The sequence below is a fragment of the Onychostoma macrolepis genome, chromosome 20, assembly GCF_012432095.1.
Source record: "Onychostoma macrolepis isolate SWU-2019 chromosome 20, ASM1243209v1, whole genome shotgun sequence".
In the NCBI taxonomy this organism is placed as follows: Eukaryota; Metazoa; Chordata; class Actinopteri; order Cypriniformes; family Cyprinidae; genus Onychostoma; species Onychostoma macrolepis.
In genome coordinates, this window is record NC_081174.1 from 2,014,397 (window position 1) to 2,035,118 (window position 20,722).

General features: G+C 39.4%; 1 protein-coding gene across 14 annotated transcripts in view; it reads right to left on the reverse strand.

Annotated features, from left to right (window-relative positions):
- ptprk (protein tyrosine phosphatase receptor type K) overlaps window positions 1-20,722 on the reverse strand; it is a 184,816-nt gene that overhangs the window by 42,546 nt on the left and 121,548 nt on the right. For all 14 annotated transcript variants that reach the window (XR_009267521.1, XR_009267520.1, XM_058755143.1 and 11 more), the window contains one exon: window positions 5,778-6,077. Coding sequence is in view for 12 of the 14 variants with exons in the window: in XM_058755143.1 (XP_058611126.1) it covers window positions 5,778-6,077 (300 nt within the window). In the remaining 2 variants the exon portion in view is untranslated. The remainder of the gene's footprint in view (window positions 1-5,777; window positions 6,078-20,722) is intronic.

The following is a 20,722-nucleotide window of genomic DNA, read 5'->3' on the forward strand; positions in this document are numbered from 1 at the left end:
CAAAAAAACTTGTGCAAGCGATGTGCATGTCCCAGATGTGTCAAGAAATCACAGCAGCATCTTCACAGCATCTAACCCACTTATGACTGTCAGGTGCGCTCGTGTTCGATTGTTCAATATATTCCTGCCTTTATCCTTATTTGAATTATTTGCCTCACTCATCTCATCTTCTGAATAAAAACGTTATATTTATACATTCTTGACACGTCTTGATCTGTTTCTCCATGAGAGAGATGTTACACAAAGAGGCTTTAACTGTCAGTGTAATCATGTAAACATTTTAAATGGGCCAATGCTGCACTTGATCTTTTGGAATATATATCGTCAGTCACCTGATCTTACAACACTTCAGCAGATCTGTGTGTTTCTGGGTGAGATGTGAGATCTATACTACAGTATATGGATAAACGTATTGGGACACCTGACACCAACAGGGACTTAAATGTCATGGACTGCTGCTAAATGCTTATAATTTCCAATAATACTTACAGCATGGAATACCTATCAGGTATGAAATTTCATGAACTGACTTATTGCAAAGGTGGCATTTTGTCACAGTACTAAGCTTGAATTCACTGAGCTCTTCAGAAAGACCCAATGTTTTTCACAGATGTGTGCAAATGCAGACTGTATGACTAGTTGCTTGATTTTATACACCTTTGGTAATGAGTCTGAATGAAACACCAGAATTAAATAATTAGGAGGTGTTTCCAATACTTTTTTTGTGTATATGGACACTGGCTGGGCAGCTTCATGGTGGGATTATGGATTCTGTACATTTGGGTTCAGGAACACTATTATTTTCAAATTCAACATGGATTCATGACTCTCAATGACTACATTTACATGGACATCAGTAATCTCATTGTTCGCCTTATTCTGAATAAGACAATATTATGATTAAAGTGTTAACATTAGTTGCTTTTAGACTATTCCTTTCATGTTCCTGTGTCCCCACGCGACGCTATCTAACGTCCCCTCCAGAATTTCACGTATCAACATATAGTTCTTCTTCGTCATGCTGGCATATACAGTTTTGGGTGTTTCATTTTTAATTTTACGAAAGCTTCAAGTGCAGTTAATTATTTGTCATGCTATACGTGCAAACACTAAAATGCGGCTAAAATAGGGATACTCCACATATCTTAATTCGATTTGGGTTTACTTCAAGTATGACTTTAGTCGGATTAAGGTAATCAAAAATCTCTGTATACATGGTAGATTCTTAATCAGAGTACTGTCTTAATTGTGTTAAAATCGGAATATTGTTGTCCATGTAAACGTACTGAGCGCCACTGGCTGTCATCTGAGTGTGTCCTACCAAACACAGGCCCTATTCATCTCACCATGTCGCTCAAGCACTGGTCTGTTCAAATAGCAGAAGTCACCAATACAATCTGAGATCTGTTTCTATTGCCAAACTGGCTGATTGACACTGAACACACAAACATCTATTAATGGAGGAAGAATGGGGTTTGATGCCTTTATACCTGAATGTTCTTCTGACCCCATATTGTAATAATCAAACTGTTGCATTCTTAAATTATCAGTGTGGATAACAGTAAAAGTAGTCTCGCGTAGCCTGACGGCTGAAGGTCTGGAATCCATGGCAGCTTTCATTGGCCAAGGCCCGCCCATGAGGCCGTTTGACCAACATGTCAAACAACCAATCACAGTTTGTTTCGTTCAGCGTCATGTTTAAGGGCGTGGAAATGTCGCCACAATAACAGACTCTGAAACTCTTGGACGTATTTTAAAGATTCTGTGCCATGAACTTTAAATATTTCACATACTTTTGAAAATCCAACGTTTTTAGTTGATCCTGATAAGCGTTCGTCGTCACAGTTGTAAACATGACGGCTTTCTTCTTTTGTCAGGGGGTTTGGCATCACGGCATCTTTGTTTCCAGGAGGAACGTTAAAGAACGCGACACACACGTCTCCCGGAAATCCTGTATAATTCAACCAATCCAATGACGACTTCGAAACTCCTGAAGTGTTTCCATTTTTGTGTGCCGTATGCATCAGACATTTAGCCAGCGGTCCGTGGGCGTGACGTCTGAGGCTGAGACTACAGTAAAAGCTACTTTCAGAGAAAGAGAAATGATGTCAGGATGTCGTGAACATTGGATTATTTATGGATGCTCACTGGTTTTGCGATATCTAGACGTTTGGTTTCGCTGCCCCTCCAATCAATGATCTTGATGGCTCACCTCAGTATGGAGGAAAGCGAGAGAGGGCAAAATTAATTCATGTCAGACTCCCTTGTGCCTGAGCACTTATCTGCAGATCGACAGTGTGCCGAGAAACTCAACTAGCCACAACAGAGTCCAGAGCCACGTCACACTCTTCATGTTATCATACAGTGAGAATCAGTGATAATCTGCCCTACCCAGCTGCACAGAAGGACTTGGCATATTAACACAATATGGAAAAGAGTCAGCACACCTGGACCCGCAATTACAGAACAATCACATGACACACCAAATAAATCTGTACCAAGTCATTCTAGGTCAGTGGTTCTCAACCCGGGGTCCACTAGAATCAGAATCAGAATTAGCTTCATTGCCAGGTATGTTTGCACATACGAGGAATTTGTTTTAGTGACAGTAGCTCCACAGTGCAACAGAATGACAGCGACAGGACAGGACACAGATAATAAAAAAATCATGTACAAATATACAAAATGGACAATATGCAAAATAGCACAAACACAATATACAAAATAGACAATTCAGCATGTTAGGTGCAAATTTGAAATGTAATAATAATAATAATAATAAGTATGTGTTAAATAAAAAATATAAAGTATGATAGTGTTGTGTGTTTCATGTTTATTGTTAAGAGTTCAAATGTTCATGAGATGGATTGCCTGAGGGAAGAAACTGTTCCTATGTCTGGTTGTTCTGGTGCTCAGTGCTCTGCAGCGTCGACCAGACGGTAACAATTCAAAGAGGGAGTGTGCTGGATGTGAGGGGTCCAGAGTGATTTTACCAGCCCTTTTGCTCACTCTGGATGAGTACAGTTCTTGGAGAGTGGGGAGGGTTGTACCAATGATTCACTCAGCAGTCCGTCAGATTTGAGGTCAGAGGTCAGGATTTGGTAGCTGAGCTGAACCAGACAATTATAGAAGTGCAGAGGACGGATTCAATGATGGTGGAGTAGAAATGTTTCAGCAGCTCCTGTGGCAGGTTGAACTTCCTCAGCTGGCGAAGGAAGTACAACCTCTGCTGGGCTTTTTTGACAATAGAGGCAATGTGAATGTCCCACTTCAGGTCCAGAGAGATGGTGCTGCCCAGGAATCTGAATGACTCCACTGCAGTCATAGTGCTGTTCATGATGGTGAGTGGGGGGAGTGCAGGGGGTTTCTCCTGAAGTCCACGATCATCTCCACAGTTTTGAGTGTGTTGAGCTTCAGGTTGTTAAGACTGCACTAGACAGCCAGCTCCTTAACCTCCTGTCTGTAAGCAGACTCGTCACCGTCCTGGATGAGGCCGATCAGTGTGGTGTCATCTGCAAACTTTAGGAGCTTGACAGATGGGTCTTTAGAGATGCTGTCATTGGTGTACAGGGAGAAGAGCAGTGGGGAGAGGACGCAACCCTGGGGGGCACCAGTGCAGATCGTACGAGTGCTGGATGTGTATTTTCCCAGCCTCACTAGCTGCTGCCTGTCTGTCAGGAAGCTGTTGATCCACTGACAGACGGAGGTGGGCACGGAGAGCTGAGTTAGTTTGGGCAGGAGGAGATTGGGAATGATAGTGTTAAAGGCCAAGCTGAAGTCCACAAACAGGATCCTGTAATGCAGTCCCATGTTGACTGCATCATCCACAGACCTGTTTGCTCTGTAGGCAAACGGCAGGGGGTCCAGTAAGGGTCCAGTGATGTCCTTCAGATAAGCCAAAACCACAGAAAACCACATGACCACAGATGTTAGAGCCACAGGTCTATAGTCATTAACTCCTGTTATCTTGGGTTTCTTTGGGATGGGGATGATGGTGGAGCGTTTGAAGCATGAGGGGACTTCACACAGCTCCGGTGATCTGTTGAAGATCTTTGTGAAGATGGGGGTCAGCTGGTCAGCACAGGATTTCAGACAGGCTGGTGCCACACTGTCTGGGCCTGGTGCCTTCCTTCTCTTGTTCTTTCTGAAGACCTGGCGCACGTCATCTTCTCTTATCTACAGTGCAGGTGGGGGGAGAGGGGGGTTGCAGGAGGTGTGAATGGTGTTTTTTCAAACCTACAGTAGAACTCATTCAGATCGTCTGCCAGTTGTTGATTCTCCAGTGCTGAGGGATGGTGTCTTGTAATTGGTGATGACTTTCAGACCTTTCCACACTGAAGCCGTGTCACTGGAAGATAACTGGATCCTTAGCTTATCGGAATAATTCCTCTTTGCCACTCTGATCTCCTTTTCCAGTGTGTATTTGGCCTGTTTATACAAGACTCTGTCCCCATTCCTGTAAGCATCTTCTCTGGCCTGACGGAGCTGTCTGAGTTTAGCAGTGAACCATGGTTTGTCGTTATTATAAGTTAGATGAGTCCTGGTAGGAATGCACATATCCTCACAGAAATTGATATAAGATGTTACAGTCTCTGTGAGCTCGTCCAGATCGTTTGCAGCAGCTTCAAAAACAGTCCAATCAGTAAGGTCGAGACAGGCTTGTAAAACCCGCTCTGTCTCATTAGCCCATCTCTTTACAGTCCTTAATACAGGTTTAGCTGTAAAAAATGGCCCATTTCTGTAAAACTGAGCTCACGTGTGCTTGTGGAGGAACTCCCACGGCGAGTAGAAAGGTTTATAGTTGATGAAAAATGTTTCTAGATCTGAACAGCACATCTTCTTTAACACTGTTACATCTGTACACCACCTTTCATTGATGTAGAAGCATGTCCCGCCGCTGCGCGATTTCCCCGTTGATTCTGCGTTGCGATCTGCTCTGATCAGCTGGAAGTTAGGAAGATGAAGCGAATTCTGTCTGGAATGGTGCCGTTCAGCCAGGTTTCCGTGAAACACAGAGCAGCAGAGTTTGAAAAGTCCTTGTTTAACCGGGAAACCAGAAGAAATTCGTCCGTTTTGTTGGGTTGAGAGTGGAGATTAGCCAGATGGATGCTAGGCAACAGCATTAGAAATCTGTACTGTCTGAGCTTGACGAGCGCGCCGGCTCGCTTCCCCCGTCTGCGCGTCCTGAAGCGTCTAAACAGCGCCGCAGCTCCGCCGACTACTATGTTCAGCAAAACGTCCGAATAACCGAAAACTGGTTGGAGATTTTGTGGTGTGTTCTGCCAAATGTTCAGCAGTTCTTCCCTGGTGAAACTGATCGTGTTTGACAAACAAAAAACAGGAAAAACTAACAAAAACACTAGAACAACCAGAGAGCCAAGCACAATGGCTGCCATGTGCAGCACCATCTTGATGTGTATTGTAGGGGCCCTCAGCAAGCTTACAAGGTGACTTAAAATGATTTAAAATAAGACAAAATAAGCTCATTAAAATTAAGATACTTCTTATTTTAAGGCAAGACTCTACATGCAAACCATTGTTTCCCCTTTATAAAAAAACATAATGAGCAACAACACCATTTTCAATTTTTTTGGAACCTGTGTATATCTATTAACATCTTGCATTAATTTGTATTCTATAAAATGTGTGAATTCTAAAATGTATTTATTTAAATTTGAATAATAATTATTTGAATGAATTATTTTGATCTACAGATGCTCATAAGTAATACTGTTGTGGTCAAAAAGAGCAGGGAAGTGTGTGCTGCACGCTCATACCATCCTCCTCCGTCTGGATCACGGTCTCGTCACTCTCTTTGCGTCCCTCCGGGTTGGTGAGGATCATCTTCAGACTGACGTTGGTGTTGGGCGGCAGGTTGCCCACCACGTGTCGGGGGGCTTTGGGGTCCATCTCCAGGCAGTCGGCTTTGCTCTGGTTGGTTTTGTGGTAGTGGTAGCAGATGGTGACGTTGAAGGTGTGGCAGCGGGTGATGTTGTAGCCCAGCGACTCCCAGTCCACAGCAATGAAGCGTGCCTGCGTCTCAGCGATCTTCAGACTCTTGGGGGTCCGCATGGGTTCTGAGAGAGAAGACGAGAGACTGGTTACACTAGCACTATTCACACTCAGCATGACTCTGAAACACGTTCACATATCAGGAGGAGAACTACATGTACTTTTCTGATTCATAAATACAGCTCATTGTTAAAATGCAATTCAGAAGTTGTCACCTTCCTGGAGGCAGATGTGATACAGACACATTCATTTATTTAGATTTGTTCCACAATTGCTTGCAATATTAGCTCATCTCACTCCACTTTTTGTTATGACTTTTATGATTTTTTTCGGTATCTCAGAAATCTGAATGCCAGTTGTGGACATTCCATGAAATTTTATGCAGATATCAAACAGGCCAGCAAGTTTTATTGCCACCCAAACCATTAAAACGATCTAAATGCACGTTATAGATTACGTAAACGAGTCATTCATATTCACGTTTTCACCTTTCATTTTTGAACTCAAAGTCTTAGATCAAAATGTCATATCTAAATCTTCCTGTGAAACACCTTCTCTCTGCTTACCCTAGTAAAAAAGTTATATATTTAAAATACATTTATTTTATATTAAGTATAGTTCAAATCTATTAACATATTTACTGACGTATCACTCAAGACTTACTAATATAAAAATTATAATTTAACTTTGTTTGGAGCACTAAATTGTGCACAATGCACATTTATTAATATTAAGTCTAAATGTGTTTTAATGTCACTATTGATGAGGATTGTATGATCTTTGAATAATATCTTTAAATGCAAGATATTTAAAGTGCACCTGAAGTATGCTTGCAATAGTTTCACTTTAGCACAATCAAATATACTTCAGCATTTCTTAACTTGGACTTCAGCACTACTTCCACACAATTAAAGTGCATAAATCGCAAAATTAGTTATTCCAGTTTAGCAGACCTTACGTTTACCAGTTTAGTGTACGAAAAATACAATTGCAGGGTATTTTTATTAAGTACATAAACATGTAAATGTACCTGTAGTATGCTTAGAATGAAATAAATGTATTTCAAATAAATAAGTGCAAATAATAATAATAATAATTCCTTACATTTATATAGTGCTGTTCTAGGCACTCAAAGCACTTTACATTGGGTCTCCTCATCCACCACCAACACGCACACCTTGTTGGCAGAGGCTATTTACACTAACTCCGCCCACCAAAGAGTGATTGGGGTGGGCAAACATCAGTTCTAGTGGTGTAGATGACAAATTGTGTACTGTCGTTTTTTTGACGTGATCGACCTGGGTTCGAATCTGCCTTTTGCCAAACTTTTTTTCTCCCTTTTCAAATCCCATACCACATTGGTAAGGCATTTATTTTCAATAAAAAATGAAGGAAATAATTGAAAAATTGAAAATAAAGTATCGGGTAGGGCTAGGTTAGGTGTAGAGAGGGCTTTATTGTCCCAATTAGGTGGCATCCATTTAATAATTTGAATTAAAATGATAATTTACACTCAATACTTTATTATTGTATACTGTTTTATAATTTACTACAGTACTGAGGTGCTGATAATTGGCACTATTTGCAATAAGTAGTATAAATACCAAATTTTAACTATTTTAACATAGTGTAAATAGAATACATTAAAATTTGCACTTAGTGTAAATAGCATCTATCAGTAAGAAAATATGCTATTTTAACAGTGTAAATAGCATCTAATGCTATTTGCACTTAGTGTAAATAGCCTCTATCGGTATTTACACTTAGTGCAAATTGCCGCTGCCTTATTTTTTACTAGGGTACCTTTGCAGGTTTTCTCCAATCATTTAGTTACTTCAATCTCATATTCAGATCTGCCTGCATCCAGTCGACAAACAATGCATCTGTTTTACTCAGATGCACGTCACAATACAGAGAAGATTGGACACTAACTATTTCAGTTTCATAGCAACTTCATAGCAACAACAGCTTTCGGTTTAAAAATTTGTCTTTCTGATGTTTAAATTAAAAGAGGTTGAAGTGAAAAGCGAGAGTGAACTGGTTCGAGGGGCGCGAGAGAGAGACGGGAAGTGTTGTGAAAGCAAATGAGGCACCTGTGGACCAGATAAAGGCTCCTTCATACACACACACACAGATGCAGACATTTGAAGCATCTCTAAACTAGTCAATGCATCAGTGAGAGAGAGGTTTCTTATAAAGCCTCCCCATAATGCATCAGTGCAGCACTCCAAGATGACTTGTAATTACTGTAACAGGGTAATTCACCTGTGCCAAACACTTCATCAGTGTTATTACTGCACAAACACACACAATGCATCATGCAACACACATGTAGCGGTGAATGCATGTGGCACGTCTTCTCTCTGGGATGAAATACAGAGTGTTTTTCTGCATTGGTGGTTGGTTATGAGATGTAGCAGATTGTTGTTTATGACTGAATGTCCAGTACGCTTTGACCCTAACGTTAATCTTTGACTTAACCGTAACTCTAACTAAACTTTATCCTTCGTGCACAGTCATAAATCAGCAAACCTCTCAATAAAGTCCAGCCTCTCTTTGACCTGAGAGTCAGGCAGGACTGAGCTGAGGTGTGTGAGGTCAGAGATCAGATGTCAAAACACTCAATCTAGTATCGAGCTGTTGCTACACATGGAAGCACACACACAAGCCCACTAAAGCTTTGCTGTCACATTAACTGTGTATTTTCACGCAGTTTGCTTCAAATGTCTTAAGCATTAAATCAGATGTGCTATTATTCAGATAACAGAATACTGAGCATAGAAGAAGGCAATTTATACAAATGTTTGCTATTGTGCCCCTTGTGGCAACTCTGAGAGTATAATGCATATTTTGTGTTTTAAATTACATTGCATTGAAAAAAAAAAAATTGAGAAAGTAACAACTGAAATCAGAACTGAAATCATTCTCTAGCTAGAAGTGTTTGCAACCACATTTGTGTAGTATGTTTTCTATTTTGTATTTGTATTTATTCACATAGAACTTTTCACAGTAGACATAGTTTCAAAGCAGCTTTACAGAAAGTCATACTGTAATGTCAATAATGCCTTAGTACTTGCTACATGACTACTCAAATCAATAATCAACATAACGTCAAATACCGATAGAAGTGTAAATTTTATATTAAAATATTTAAAATATTACATTATTATTAATATTAAGAAATGCATTTAATTGTGTTACAAAATGGTATACAATTATATACGAGTATATATTATACAAGGATAAAAGAGCATGTAGGGATAAAACAGATGCAGAAATGAGTTGAAATGGTCAATTACGTTGTGGAGTTTACCAGTAATTATACACACATGAATGCCATTGTTGACCAATCACAGTCAACTGTTCTCGAAAGCCATGTAAACATGAAAAACAATGCAACTAGGGCATCAAATGAAAGCCAGTGGCAGGTGAGAGAACATGATGCAAGAAGAGAAAACTCTGGGGAAGAACAGAAGCAGAAAGCCAGATCAACGGGTGGCATGTGAACTGAGCCATGCTGAGGGCAGAAGACTAAATGAAACGGAGAAAGGAAGTACACACTCTCAGTACATGTAGCGCGGCCTGTGTGGCGGAGAATCACACACACACACACACACACAGGAGGCCCTGTGCATGTAGTCTAATTAAAACGAGATGCTCTGAATACAGATGAGGAACTTGTTAACACAGAACAGTGATTGGCTGTTTGCTCTGAGCTTATTAATAACAAAGCCTTTCCCATCATCCCTTTGGGTGACACTCTATCTCTGACTCATGATTGTCATGAATCTTCAGGAAAGCAAAGAAAACAAGACTTTAGCCTAATAATGGAAAGTATGCAAAATCGGTTTCTGTTCTGTTATTATAGTTGGTGGATTGTCAGGTTGAGGAAGACCCGTATCATTAGGTAGATTTAGCATCAATGTCCAAAAGCAAGAACTCAAGATGTGTTTCTACATTTAAAAACCAAACAAACACAAACACAGGAGTCCCAAGACGAGCTTTCAAAGCGTCAACTTCCTTTCATTTGATACTCTCAACAACAGCTCATCAAATCACTGCGCTGAGAAGCCATTTCAAACATTTCAAAAGGTGTTTTTATGTGACATGTAAAAGGGATTCTAGGTGTCCAGTAAGGCTAGAGAATGGAGTTTACGAATGTGTGTGTTGGATCAGACTCTGCTTTAGACCACAAACAACTAAACTTGCACATTTTGAATGACAATACGGAAGCAAAACACTTCTACATGTGTGCAAAGGAAGGAAGTAGTAGAATACAGTATGGTGGATGTTTTTAGAAAGCGGAATAATTCATTTTAATAGCACCTGTTGTCCTTTTTTTTCATTCAGCCTTTGTTCATTTTTCTTCTCCATTCAAAACAAAGATGACATAAATGCTGCCAAAGTGAACTTTATTATTCACCCAATTTGCATCAGCAGAAATTGTCTATTACACATTCTTCCTGAATATTCTCGGCTACATTTGCCCTTTTAATTTTACAATTTTCTTGTCACCTACAGTTGTATTTAGTGATTCAGCAACCTGATGCAAAAGCTTGTGCTTTCTGTTTTAAGCACAATGATAAACTGGATTTGACGTAATTTGTTCACACTTTATTTTGGGGACCAAATCTCATTACTTAAACTATTAACTATGACTTCTGCCTCAGTAAACTCCTAATTTGCAGCTAATTAATAGTTAGTGAGGTAGTTGTTAAGTTTAGGTATTGGGTAGGATTAGGGATGTAGAATATGGTCATGCAGAATAAGGCATTAATATGTGCTTTATAAGTACTAATAAACAGCCAATGTGCTGTTAACTAAAAAGTGAGAATTGGTCACTAAACTAAAGTGTTACAAGTAATTTATTTCAAAATCAACAGGTTCATCGGTGAAAGAACCTCGTGACATCATTTCACTTAAAGGACATAAACAGAGACACCCCACCCAACATGAAAAAGTGCAGCTGTGGTTAAGTAACTGCTGTCGCGAGGTCAATTAAAAGATATCTCTGATAGTAATAGTCTTGAAATGTATTGTTGAAGATGTCAGATTTGTTACCAAGCTTCGATGGCTCTAGGTGTGATGAATTTAGAAAAACAATTTATCTCAGACAGTCCAGCAGCTTCTGTTACTCGCACGCTAAAATGTCTGGAAATTCATTTGATTGTGTTTGATGTCAGGCTTCTGGCATCTGAATGTGAGAAAGAGACAGGCAGCCAGACAGAAAAGTCTCCCCGAGGTTTTCATTTGGAGCTGTGCCACCGGTGACCCTGCAGGATGACAAAACATTTGTCAGGACTTACTTACGCCAGACCCTCATTGCCACCGCCACAGAGCGGAGGTCAGACGCAATAGAGGAAGAGAGCGGCGGGAGACACCTGTTGACCTCTCCATTCTCCTTCACACATCTAATAACAGCCCTCGTCCTCTCATTCTCTCCACGCCGCTCACCTCCCTCGCAGCCAACACGCTTATTCAGAAATAATGGATGAAAACACAATCAGAGAGAGAGGAGGAACACGACTGAAGAAGCTAAATGTAATAAAGCTAAAGACGCGTCTCTAGGGCCGATTCTGCTCCAAACAAGTCATTATGTAAGTGTCAGTCATCGCAGGGAGGGTTTGTACGTCTCGTCTGAAACGTATCGCATCCTTCTCTGCTGAATCACAGACAAAACCGACACTTAGAATACAAAACACAGAGAATGCAATCACACACACAGTTTCCAAACAGCGCTCATTAAAACACACTCATTATTCTCCAATCTTCTGCTAATTCTGATGCTTTTTTCTTCTTCTGGCTGCTCTGCTGATCTTTTCTGATGATTAAATGTATGTATCTACAGCGGTGATTGCATTAGATGAAGACAAACACTCTCCAATCGATCGGCTGCTCGCACAAGCACCAATCCTGATGTTTATTCTATTAAATGAGATTTTTTCATCAGGATTACAGCAGCCGTACACTGTACATACAGAATCCTAATAAAGCAATAAAGCGTGAGAGGCTGCAGCGGGCGGCACGACCCCGGTCTGATGTCACGCTAAGAGCCGGTTTATTTCATGGATTTGCTATCATTATTTCTGCTGTAAATTCCACCCCACAGCGTTTTACATACAAAAGGAATCTTGTGGTAATGTCTACTTTTTATATGTATATTTACATTTTTAAGTAAAATGCTGAAAACTGAAAGATGCTTCATCTCATTTGATTATTTTCACTGTTATTTGGAACATGATGGACATAAACTAAAAGACAATTATTCTGCCATTCAATCTCCATTTAATGGTTTACAGCGACTGAATTAGATTTGATCTGATGTTTTATATCTCAAATGTGGCTGCAAATGCAATCAGAAGTTTTATAAAACTACTTCAGCAAGTGTTGTGTGAGTTACTGTAAAAAAGTAATTAATTACCAGCTACTGAATACTCTCTCAAAAAAGTATTGCATTACTTATTACTTTCTAAATCCCATGTCAGCCTCGACCAGCTGAACAATACATGGACGGACATGAAACTGCTCTCTTAATTCTTTCAAATAAATATTACATTACATTAAAACAAACGTTTTAACATTAGATGTTACATTTCGATGTTAAATCCTCTAATGTTTTATATAGAATTTTCTATAATCTGTTTAGTGCAATTACATTACAGAAGTAACTGTAATTAAATTACAAAAAGAGTAATCCCTTACTTTACTTTAGCAATGCATTACACCCAACACTGATGTCAATTACTAAATTACTCATGTTTCTCTTCTTATGTGCACACCAATCAGTGATCTGTGGCACATTCACACTCTAAAAACCTTCAAAACGGAGGAGAAGAAAGCAACTCGTGGCTCTTAGAAAGCTCTCGATGGTGATCATACGATTATGGAGCTCTTAAACAGGAGGGGGCGGGACAACGCGCCTGTTGCCGTGGCGATAAGGAGATGTCACTCACTGTCGAGTAAAACCCACAAGAGGAAATTTATATGCATCCAATTCACACCCACGACCCGTGATCAATTCAGCCTGGCTGGAAAAAGTGTGAATTTAAGTGGCGAGCTGAAGGCTGATAGATCCCTGACATCCTCCATCAGTTTAAATGTCAAGCAAGCAATAAAACGTAGTGGTGAACAGCAATGAATTGCTCTGATTTGGCACGGCCCATCAAACCCAGAACCACACACACTCTCGCACACACAGATAACATTTTTCCTGCCAACAATTACCAGCCTCCCTCTTCCTGTCTCTCTGAGCCGGGATCAATACGAGTGGAGAGCTGCATTAAGTTGCTAGATTAAAGCATTACTCCTCTGTAATAAAGCTTTATTGATCAGCCACTCCATGATCAAATCCGAACACACTTCCCTCAGACACGTCCACACCTCACACCGCCCGCGTCCGCCGGCCGGGAGCTCTGCACTTCGCAAGAAGTAGCGGCGCTTTTGGACGTGTCTCAAAACACACACTTCCTGTCTGTCCAACGCACTGGCAGATTATAAAAAAATAATAATAAATAAATAAATAAATATCACTATAATACTACTGAACTGTAAAATACAAATAAAAATGATTAGTAGTAGTTATAGTATGTCATATAACGACAGTACAATTACAATACTAATATTAAGGGTTGCTTTTTTGTTTGAAACATTAAACCATAGAGCTTTTATTTTGGTGGCAAAATGCATTTATATATTTCTATATTTATATGACTGTAACATAGTCTGTGCCATTTGATAATCAGGCTAAACCATATTTCGTTGCCAAGTATTGTTAAAATAATAATAATTTAAAAAAAAAGTTTGATGCTTGACGAGTGTTCATTTTAGGTTCTGTCTGGAAACGATTCAGAAATTTCAATATTTGTGACAAACGTCTAATATTTGATCTTTCGCCTGTCTAGAAACAAACAGTCTGTTTGTAAAGTATAGTGATGAATGCCACGCATAAATGAAGGCTGTGGGCTGGAACACAATAAATCAGAGCATATATGCATGTATATCTGTCCTGCTGTGGATAAAAGCAATACCATTGTTTTACTGGACACGTATATCTGTTGTGAACACAATGCAATAGAAAGTCTATTTCTTTGTTTTATGCAGCGGTGGTCAGTCTGTCTTTCCAATCACATTCAATTCAGCCTGAAAACTCACATCGCACTGTAGATTCAGCAACGGCACACTGCATGTTTACCAGAGATCTTCTCTACCTAGTGCACACTACAAAAGCTCCTACCTCCAACCAACAAACCCAACGTAGAGTGACATTTCAAGACAGCAAAGAGCAAAGCCATTGATTTCATTAGCAAGCGTTATTGTTTCCCATGAGGCAGTGCTTTGTGTCATTTCACAATGCATCAGTGTCTGTGGACACACACACACACACACACATTTACACAGAGACTGTGGTTGTAAGGTGGGTCAGTCCGGCAGCATAGATCAATGGTAATCTCATTCACAATGACTTCTCAATGGCACAGCTACCTGATGAATAGACTCATCGATTTGCTGTTGTTCTGCCACTTCACGCAGGTGAAAACACATCACCTCTTTTTGAATTTAGTCTGTATGGGAGGAAAATGATTCCCAACGTGGAGTGGAGCGTCGGCTCAGATGTCTCTTCTGAAGAAAGTGAGAGTGGTGTTCATCTACATTAATCTCACCGCCGTAATGCAAGGCTGTTGGGATTTTATCATCCACTAGGTGACGATAGTACATCTGATCACTTAGTAAGTCACATAATATCAATCATAAGTTTCTGTAAAGGCTGTTTAAATCTATAACTTCAAGTATGAGTAATAGTAACTGTGATGCTTGTCTTTTCAAACACAACTCATTGCTTTAGCCACAAAAGCCACATCATACAGTGTTTTCACTGTTCTTGTTGATTCAGTGTGTTGGCCAACAGAAAGCTGCTTGGTTTGAAAGTGAGCTGTGCTTTATACATTCTTATGTTATCGTGATTAGAAAATTTTTAGCATTTTTCACAGAATCGTTGCTAATGTGACTGCACCTTATACAAAGCCCACTCAAGAAATTCAATAAAAGACAGCAATGTTAACTAAATAATTCTGTGTGATAATTAGGGTTATTAAAGCTAACTAAAACTAAAACTACACACATAGCGCAAAAAAACAAACAAATGAAAACAGTCTCTTCTGCTAATCAAGGCTGCATTTTTTTTTAAATCAAAATACAGAAAACAAAAAATTTAATTTTTTGAAAAATTCATACAATTTCAAATAATTGTTATTATAATGTACTCGACTTTAAGCTAGAATGTATTCCTGTGGTGAATTTTCAAAGCAGAGTTTTCAGCATCATTACTCCAGTCTTCTCATGATCCTTCAGAAATCATTCTACTATGCTGATTTATTATCAGTGTTGGAAACCGTTTTGCTGCTTTATTTCTTTGGAACCTGTGATTTATTCAAAATAGAAAAAAAAAAAATATATATATATATATATATATATATATATATTTATTTTATTTTTGTAATAAATTGATAAGTGATAGTAAAGACATTGTTAGAAGCTTTAATATCAATGATATTTAAAAAAATAACACTGTTGGTAATAAGAGCAATCATGATCTGAAACAAAAACTCCAAATCATATTGTTTATTGCTCAGAATATTGTTCCTTGTTCATAATTGAATGTTGAATTTGATTTCAACATTTTATTGTCATTTGGCAACACTCAGCAGATCAATAAATCAAAGATCATTGTATATTCCAGCTGATGTTTGCTCTAAAGACCCTTTCCTCTTCCTCAGGAATAATATCACGTCTGCTCTCTCTCAATTGTCTTTGTTCATAAAAACAAAGTAGAAAGCAGGTGTGATCCTGCAGTCATTTAGCATTCAGCTCCTCACCGGCTGTCTGAGCCACAGAGTGATACTTCACTTCCTTCAGCAGCATCTGAAGATGGCTTTAACCCACCAAACACGTCCTGCCACTACTTCAGAGTAAACGAGCGGCGATGAGCGAGAGCGCCTGTGTATAAACGAGAGCTTTACAGGGGCAACACTTGATCACAAAGGCAATTTATCCTCGACTCCACATAATGGAGCAATGCAAGAGAAAAGGGAAGAGAGAGAGACCAGAGTAATAGGAGGCATTTCATTTAATTGCTATAAATTGGAGGGTCAGGGAATGTGAATGTAATTCTGAAGGGCTGTTTATCGGACCGGCGGATCTTCGAGCCGATATTGAAAAGCTCTCCCGCTGGAGAGGGAAGACAGGAGACGGATGGCTTTTTTCAAACGGAGCCATTCAAAACGTGCTCGTTCGATGGCCTATTTGATCCCTCCTTATTCGTTTCATCGACACGCTTCCTCTAACATATTTGGCCGACACAAAGACTGTCTGCCCACATACTTCCCATAATGCCATTACTCAGGGAGCCGCACATGTCCAGCACAGTGTAATCACTGCTAAAGATCCAATACTGGTTAGCTTTAATTATGCTTTTACACCACAAGTGAGACTCCCTGTGGGCAGGAGGAAATAGAAAATGGCCGAGAGAGAGGTCTGTAATGGGCCGCGCTTCATAAATTTCAAGACAATCAATGCAGCAGTCTGCTAATGGTGCGGACATGAGCTAAGAAACAAACACACACACACACACACACACACAGAGCAGACGCACACCTATCTTACAGTGTGCTCCTTAAAATATGACACTATCAGCTCTTTATTATCATCCGCAATTTGGCCTCTAAACAGCCGTTGTTTACGGTAGATCGACAGACACGGCTCGTGTTTGGACTGTAAACTCTGACCAACGAGAATTAGCGCTGTTTCACTCGCCATGAGCTGGTTGTTGATGTTGAAAACTGAATTCTGCTTCCTTACAAGTGTTGCGAGTTTGAATTAACAAAGAGAACATTGTGCTGTAGGGATGGGCTGACAATATTGATTGATTTTAATCGATGAACCGATATTGATTCTTAAATCCCGAGATCGATCTTGGTCTATGTTGTTTTCTGCTGATGCATAAATTAAATTTACTAAACATTATGTGATCCAATAATTTCAATAATCTTTGTGCTTTCTTACTTTTGATATGAAATAAAGTATCAGCTTTCAAGTTCTGTCAAATTTATTATAAAATACCAATGGGCATGACTGATCATTGTAGTGGCATCAGAAGAAACAGCTTACTGAAGTGAATCCTGTCTCATATTTATTTGTTTGTTTATTTGTTTCAAAAAATGAATTGCAGTACAAACATAACTATATCATTAAAAAATGCAATTTAATTGTTTGTATACAAATCAGCTGTTCATAGTTTACAGTTTTAGTGCAGAGATATTGTTTTTATTGAAACATACACATATATCACATATATATCTGAATGAAACAATGTTGAATTAAATTAAACTGAATTGCAAGCTTGTGAATCAAATTGCTATCTAATGATGAAATTGGTGTCAATACTCAGCCCTAATGGTATCTGTTAGCGCTCCCATTCATCTCAATGGCAGTTGCTTGGCTGACGCAGGACCCCGGGGTGTTTGTGATTTGAAACTTGCACTCATTGACCCTCAGATCTGCAGCCAGGGAGTTTTGAGCCAATTTGAGCAGGGTTGGCCACAGCTGCTTTAAAGATTACAAGCTCAAAGATTTTTTTATATATAAAAAATCTCTCAGGGGCAATTTGGACCAAAGCGACCAGCCAAACCTTGACCTCTTGATGGAGCCATGGCTTAGTGCTTACGCCCGCCTTCTCTTCCTGCACTGAAAGGCTGAATTTTGAACTTCTAACTTTGAAAAGTGCATTAGAACGGCACTTGATGTTGATCTCGCTGCCCTTCTCTCCCCCTCATCTCCCGTCCTCTCAATGGAAGTGGCAAAATGGACAAAAATCTTGTTTTCTACGTGAGGCCATGTGAAGCATAAAGAAGAGCCATCGTCTCAGACTCACACCGACTTCTAGAAAACAGCAGAACACGTGAGGAACGGGCGAACTGACCTCACCTGATAACCTTTTAACATCTCACATCTCCACAACAGCGTAAAGCAGTGTTTCTCATCAGCCTTGACACTGACACCATATCAGAGAAGAACTCTGCGTTACATCCACCAGCACTCATCCTCTCAGCTCCCGCTCGATGGCGGTTGAATTGGCGTGTAAACAACTGTAAAGAGCCCAAACGAGGCTGACTCGAGGGATGAATACATAACGAACCCTCACCATCTGTTAATTACTGGAGACCAATCAGCTCATCAGCTCGTCTTGCTGAGCAGAAGCTCGCGTCTGTTCATTACGCTGCAGTGTCCGTTCTGCCTGCGGGTCACCCAGAGGAAAGAGCCATCACATCTCAACTCATTCCCCTAGTCTAGGGATGGGCATTTTCCAAAAATTTTGCATTTGAATATTTATAATAAGAAAGACATTATTTTTCATTATCAAGTTTTTGTCACGATTTCTGAACAAGCTTATGATTAGCCGTTACACAACAGCGTTCTACAACAACGTTACGTTATATTGCAAGATTTTATTTTTGTTGAAAACGTGTAAACAAAAAAAATAAAAATAAAAATACATTAAAAAAAAGCATTCAAGATTAAGCAGAGCGAATGGAAAAATCAAGCAGACCGTGCCAATTACAGTGCAGAAAGTAGGCTACATGTACTTGAGTCGGCCTATATTTGTTGTGTTTACTTGTTTCACGCATTAATCCTGAGAGAAACAATAACATCCACATGCTCGGGTGAAAGTTTGTTCCTCAGTTTGATAACAATAAGAATGCGCTGACAACGATAACGTGTGCTAACAGTTTCTTAGTGCTTTGTGTTAAACCACTCTCCCTCGAGGAAACTTTATATATGTCTGAAGATCATTTCACGATCAGATGCGCTGTCTTCTCGGTTCACTCGAGTACAGCTGCGCTCACCTGCAGTCGTGAATGCAGTGATGGACAGCTGTCTTTCCTCTAGGGATGTGCCTGAAGCCGAATACCTTATTTGGAAAGGCACGGATAATGGCTTTTAAAACGAATAACGGATAACGAATAATTCTGCCCAAATATTCGGCTGAGGCTGCAGCACGTGTTTGCTAGATTCACAGGTGAGCCAGGGGATCAGCGCGATATTTTTTACGCAAACCGCTAAATTCACGCAATGATGAGTGTGTGAAGTGAATGAATGAATGTAAACTTTACAAATGAAAAGAGTGTGAATCAAACAGCCGTGTTGCGCGTCTCCGTCTCTCAAAAACCAAACCAGCTCTCTATCAATAATCAACTTACATACAGATACATTTGCATTTAGTCATTAAACAGACACTTTTATCCAAAGCAACTTATACAAATGAGGCAAAAGAACTAGTCCCGGTTAGTCAAACGCAGTACTGTAGCAAGGTTTTTTTATTCATTTATTAATTATTATTATTATTATTAGTATTATTATTTTTAATAAATGAAAAGAAGACAAGTAGATAGAATGAAAAAACAAAAAAAAAACAATAGAGAATGCTAGTGTTAAGAGTTTTTTTTTATTTATTTTTTTTATAAATTAATAAAAAGAAAACATGTAGATAGAATAACATTTCTGATATTCTTTCTGAGGAACCCCATTACAGTCATAGTTCACCCAAAAATGAAGATTCAGCCTAAATTTGCGAACCTTCATGGTGTTTATTTGTTTGTTTATTTATTTTTGTTGGGAAGTTTAGCAGAATGGTTGCTCTTGTATTTATATTAAAAAAGCAGCATAAAAGTACACTGTAAAAAATAAATAAATAAATAAAATAAAATACAAATTTGAAGCTGTAAATAAAACACATTGAGTAAATTTTAAAAGAATGTACAATTTAAGATTTTATACTTCAAAGTTCCATGCTTAATTCAATGTGATTTGTCATATCTTTGTAATTGTTTGTGAAATTCACTAGCTATTTCAGGGTAAAATGTGTTTCTACACCATTTTTTTTTTCAGTGTATCATGAAATCTCATTTATGTATGTATTAAAACATGACATAGTAGTGAACCAATGGCAAATGCTATCAACCCTGGTGAGACACCTCTTAAGTCTGTGATCACAGACCTAAAGCAAATAAGAAGATTTTCAGTGAATAACATCTTAAATTTCAGTCTGTTCCTCAGGAATATGGACTATCAATTTTCTAATCATTTTGTAAGCCTGACAGTCACATTCAGCAGACATGCTGTCATTAGGGAAAAGAGCAGCATGGACTTCCTGCTGAACGACATAAAAGATGACAGAAAGTTTCTGGTCAATTATTCCAAAAGTCCTCTGAAGTATGAAAGAGGAACATTTTCACTTTAGGAGGGGTGTACAGGAGACTTTAAAATCCTAATAAAGCCCCACTTGCTCCTGCATATCATTTCACTGCGAGAGTCTCTGCGGCTTCCCTCCATCTGTCTGTCTCTCGTCTGCGGGACTATTAGAGTGTGAAGAGCTGGATTAGTTTAAGCTTTTTCCATCATCATATGTTTTCTACTGTCAGGCCTCAAATCTCCCTCCCGCTAGGAAGCACAGAGGGCCCTTATGTGTTACTAGGCAACCAGGGACAGCCCATAATCTTTGTTTTGACAAATAAACAAGGGAAAAAGTGAGATTATGGGGTGATGGGAGGTTTGCGAGCAGCGCTTGTGCGGTGCGTCTCATCTTCTTCAGCTTCTTCTGCCACCTGTATCCCGCCAGCACCAGGACTGTTTGATAGTTGACATGTCACCTGTCTGT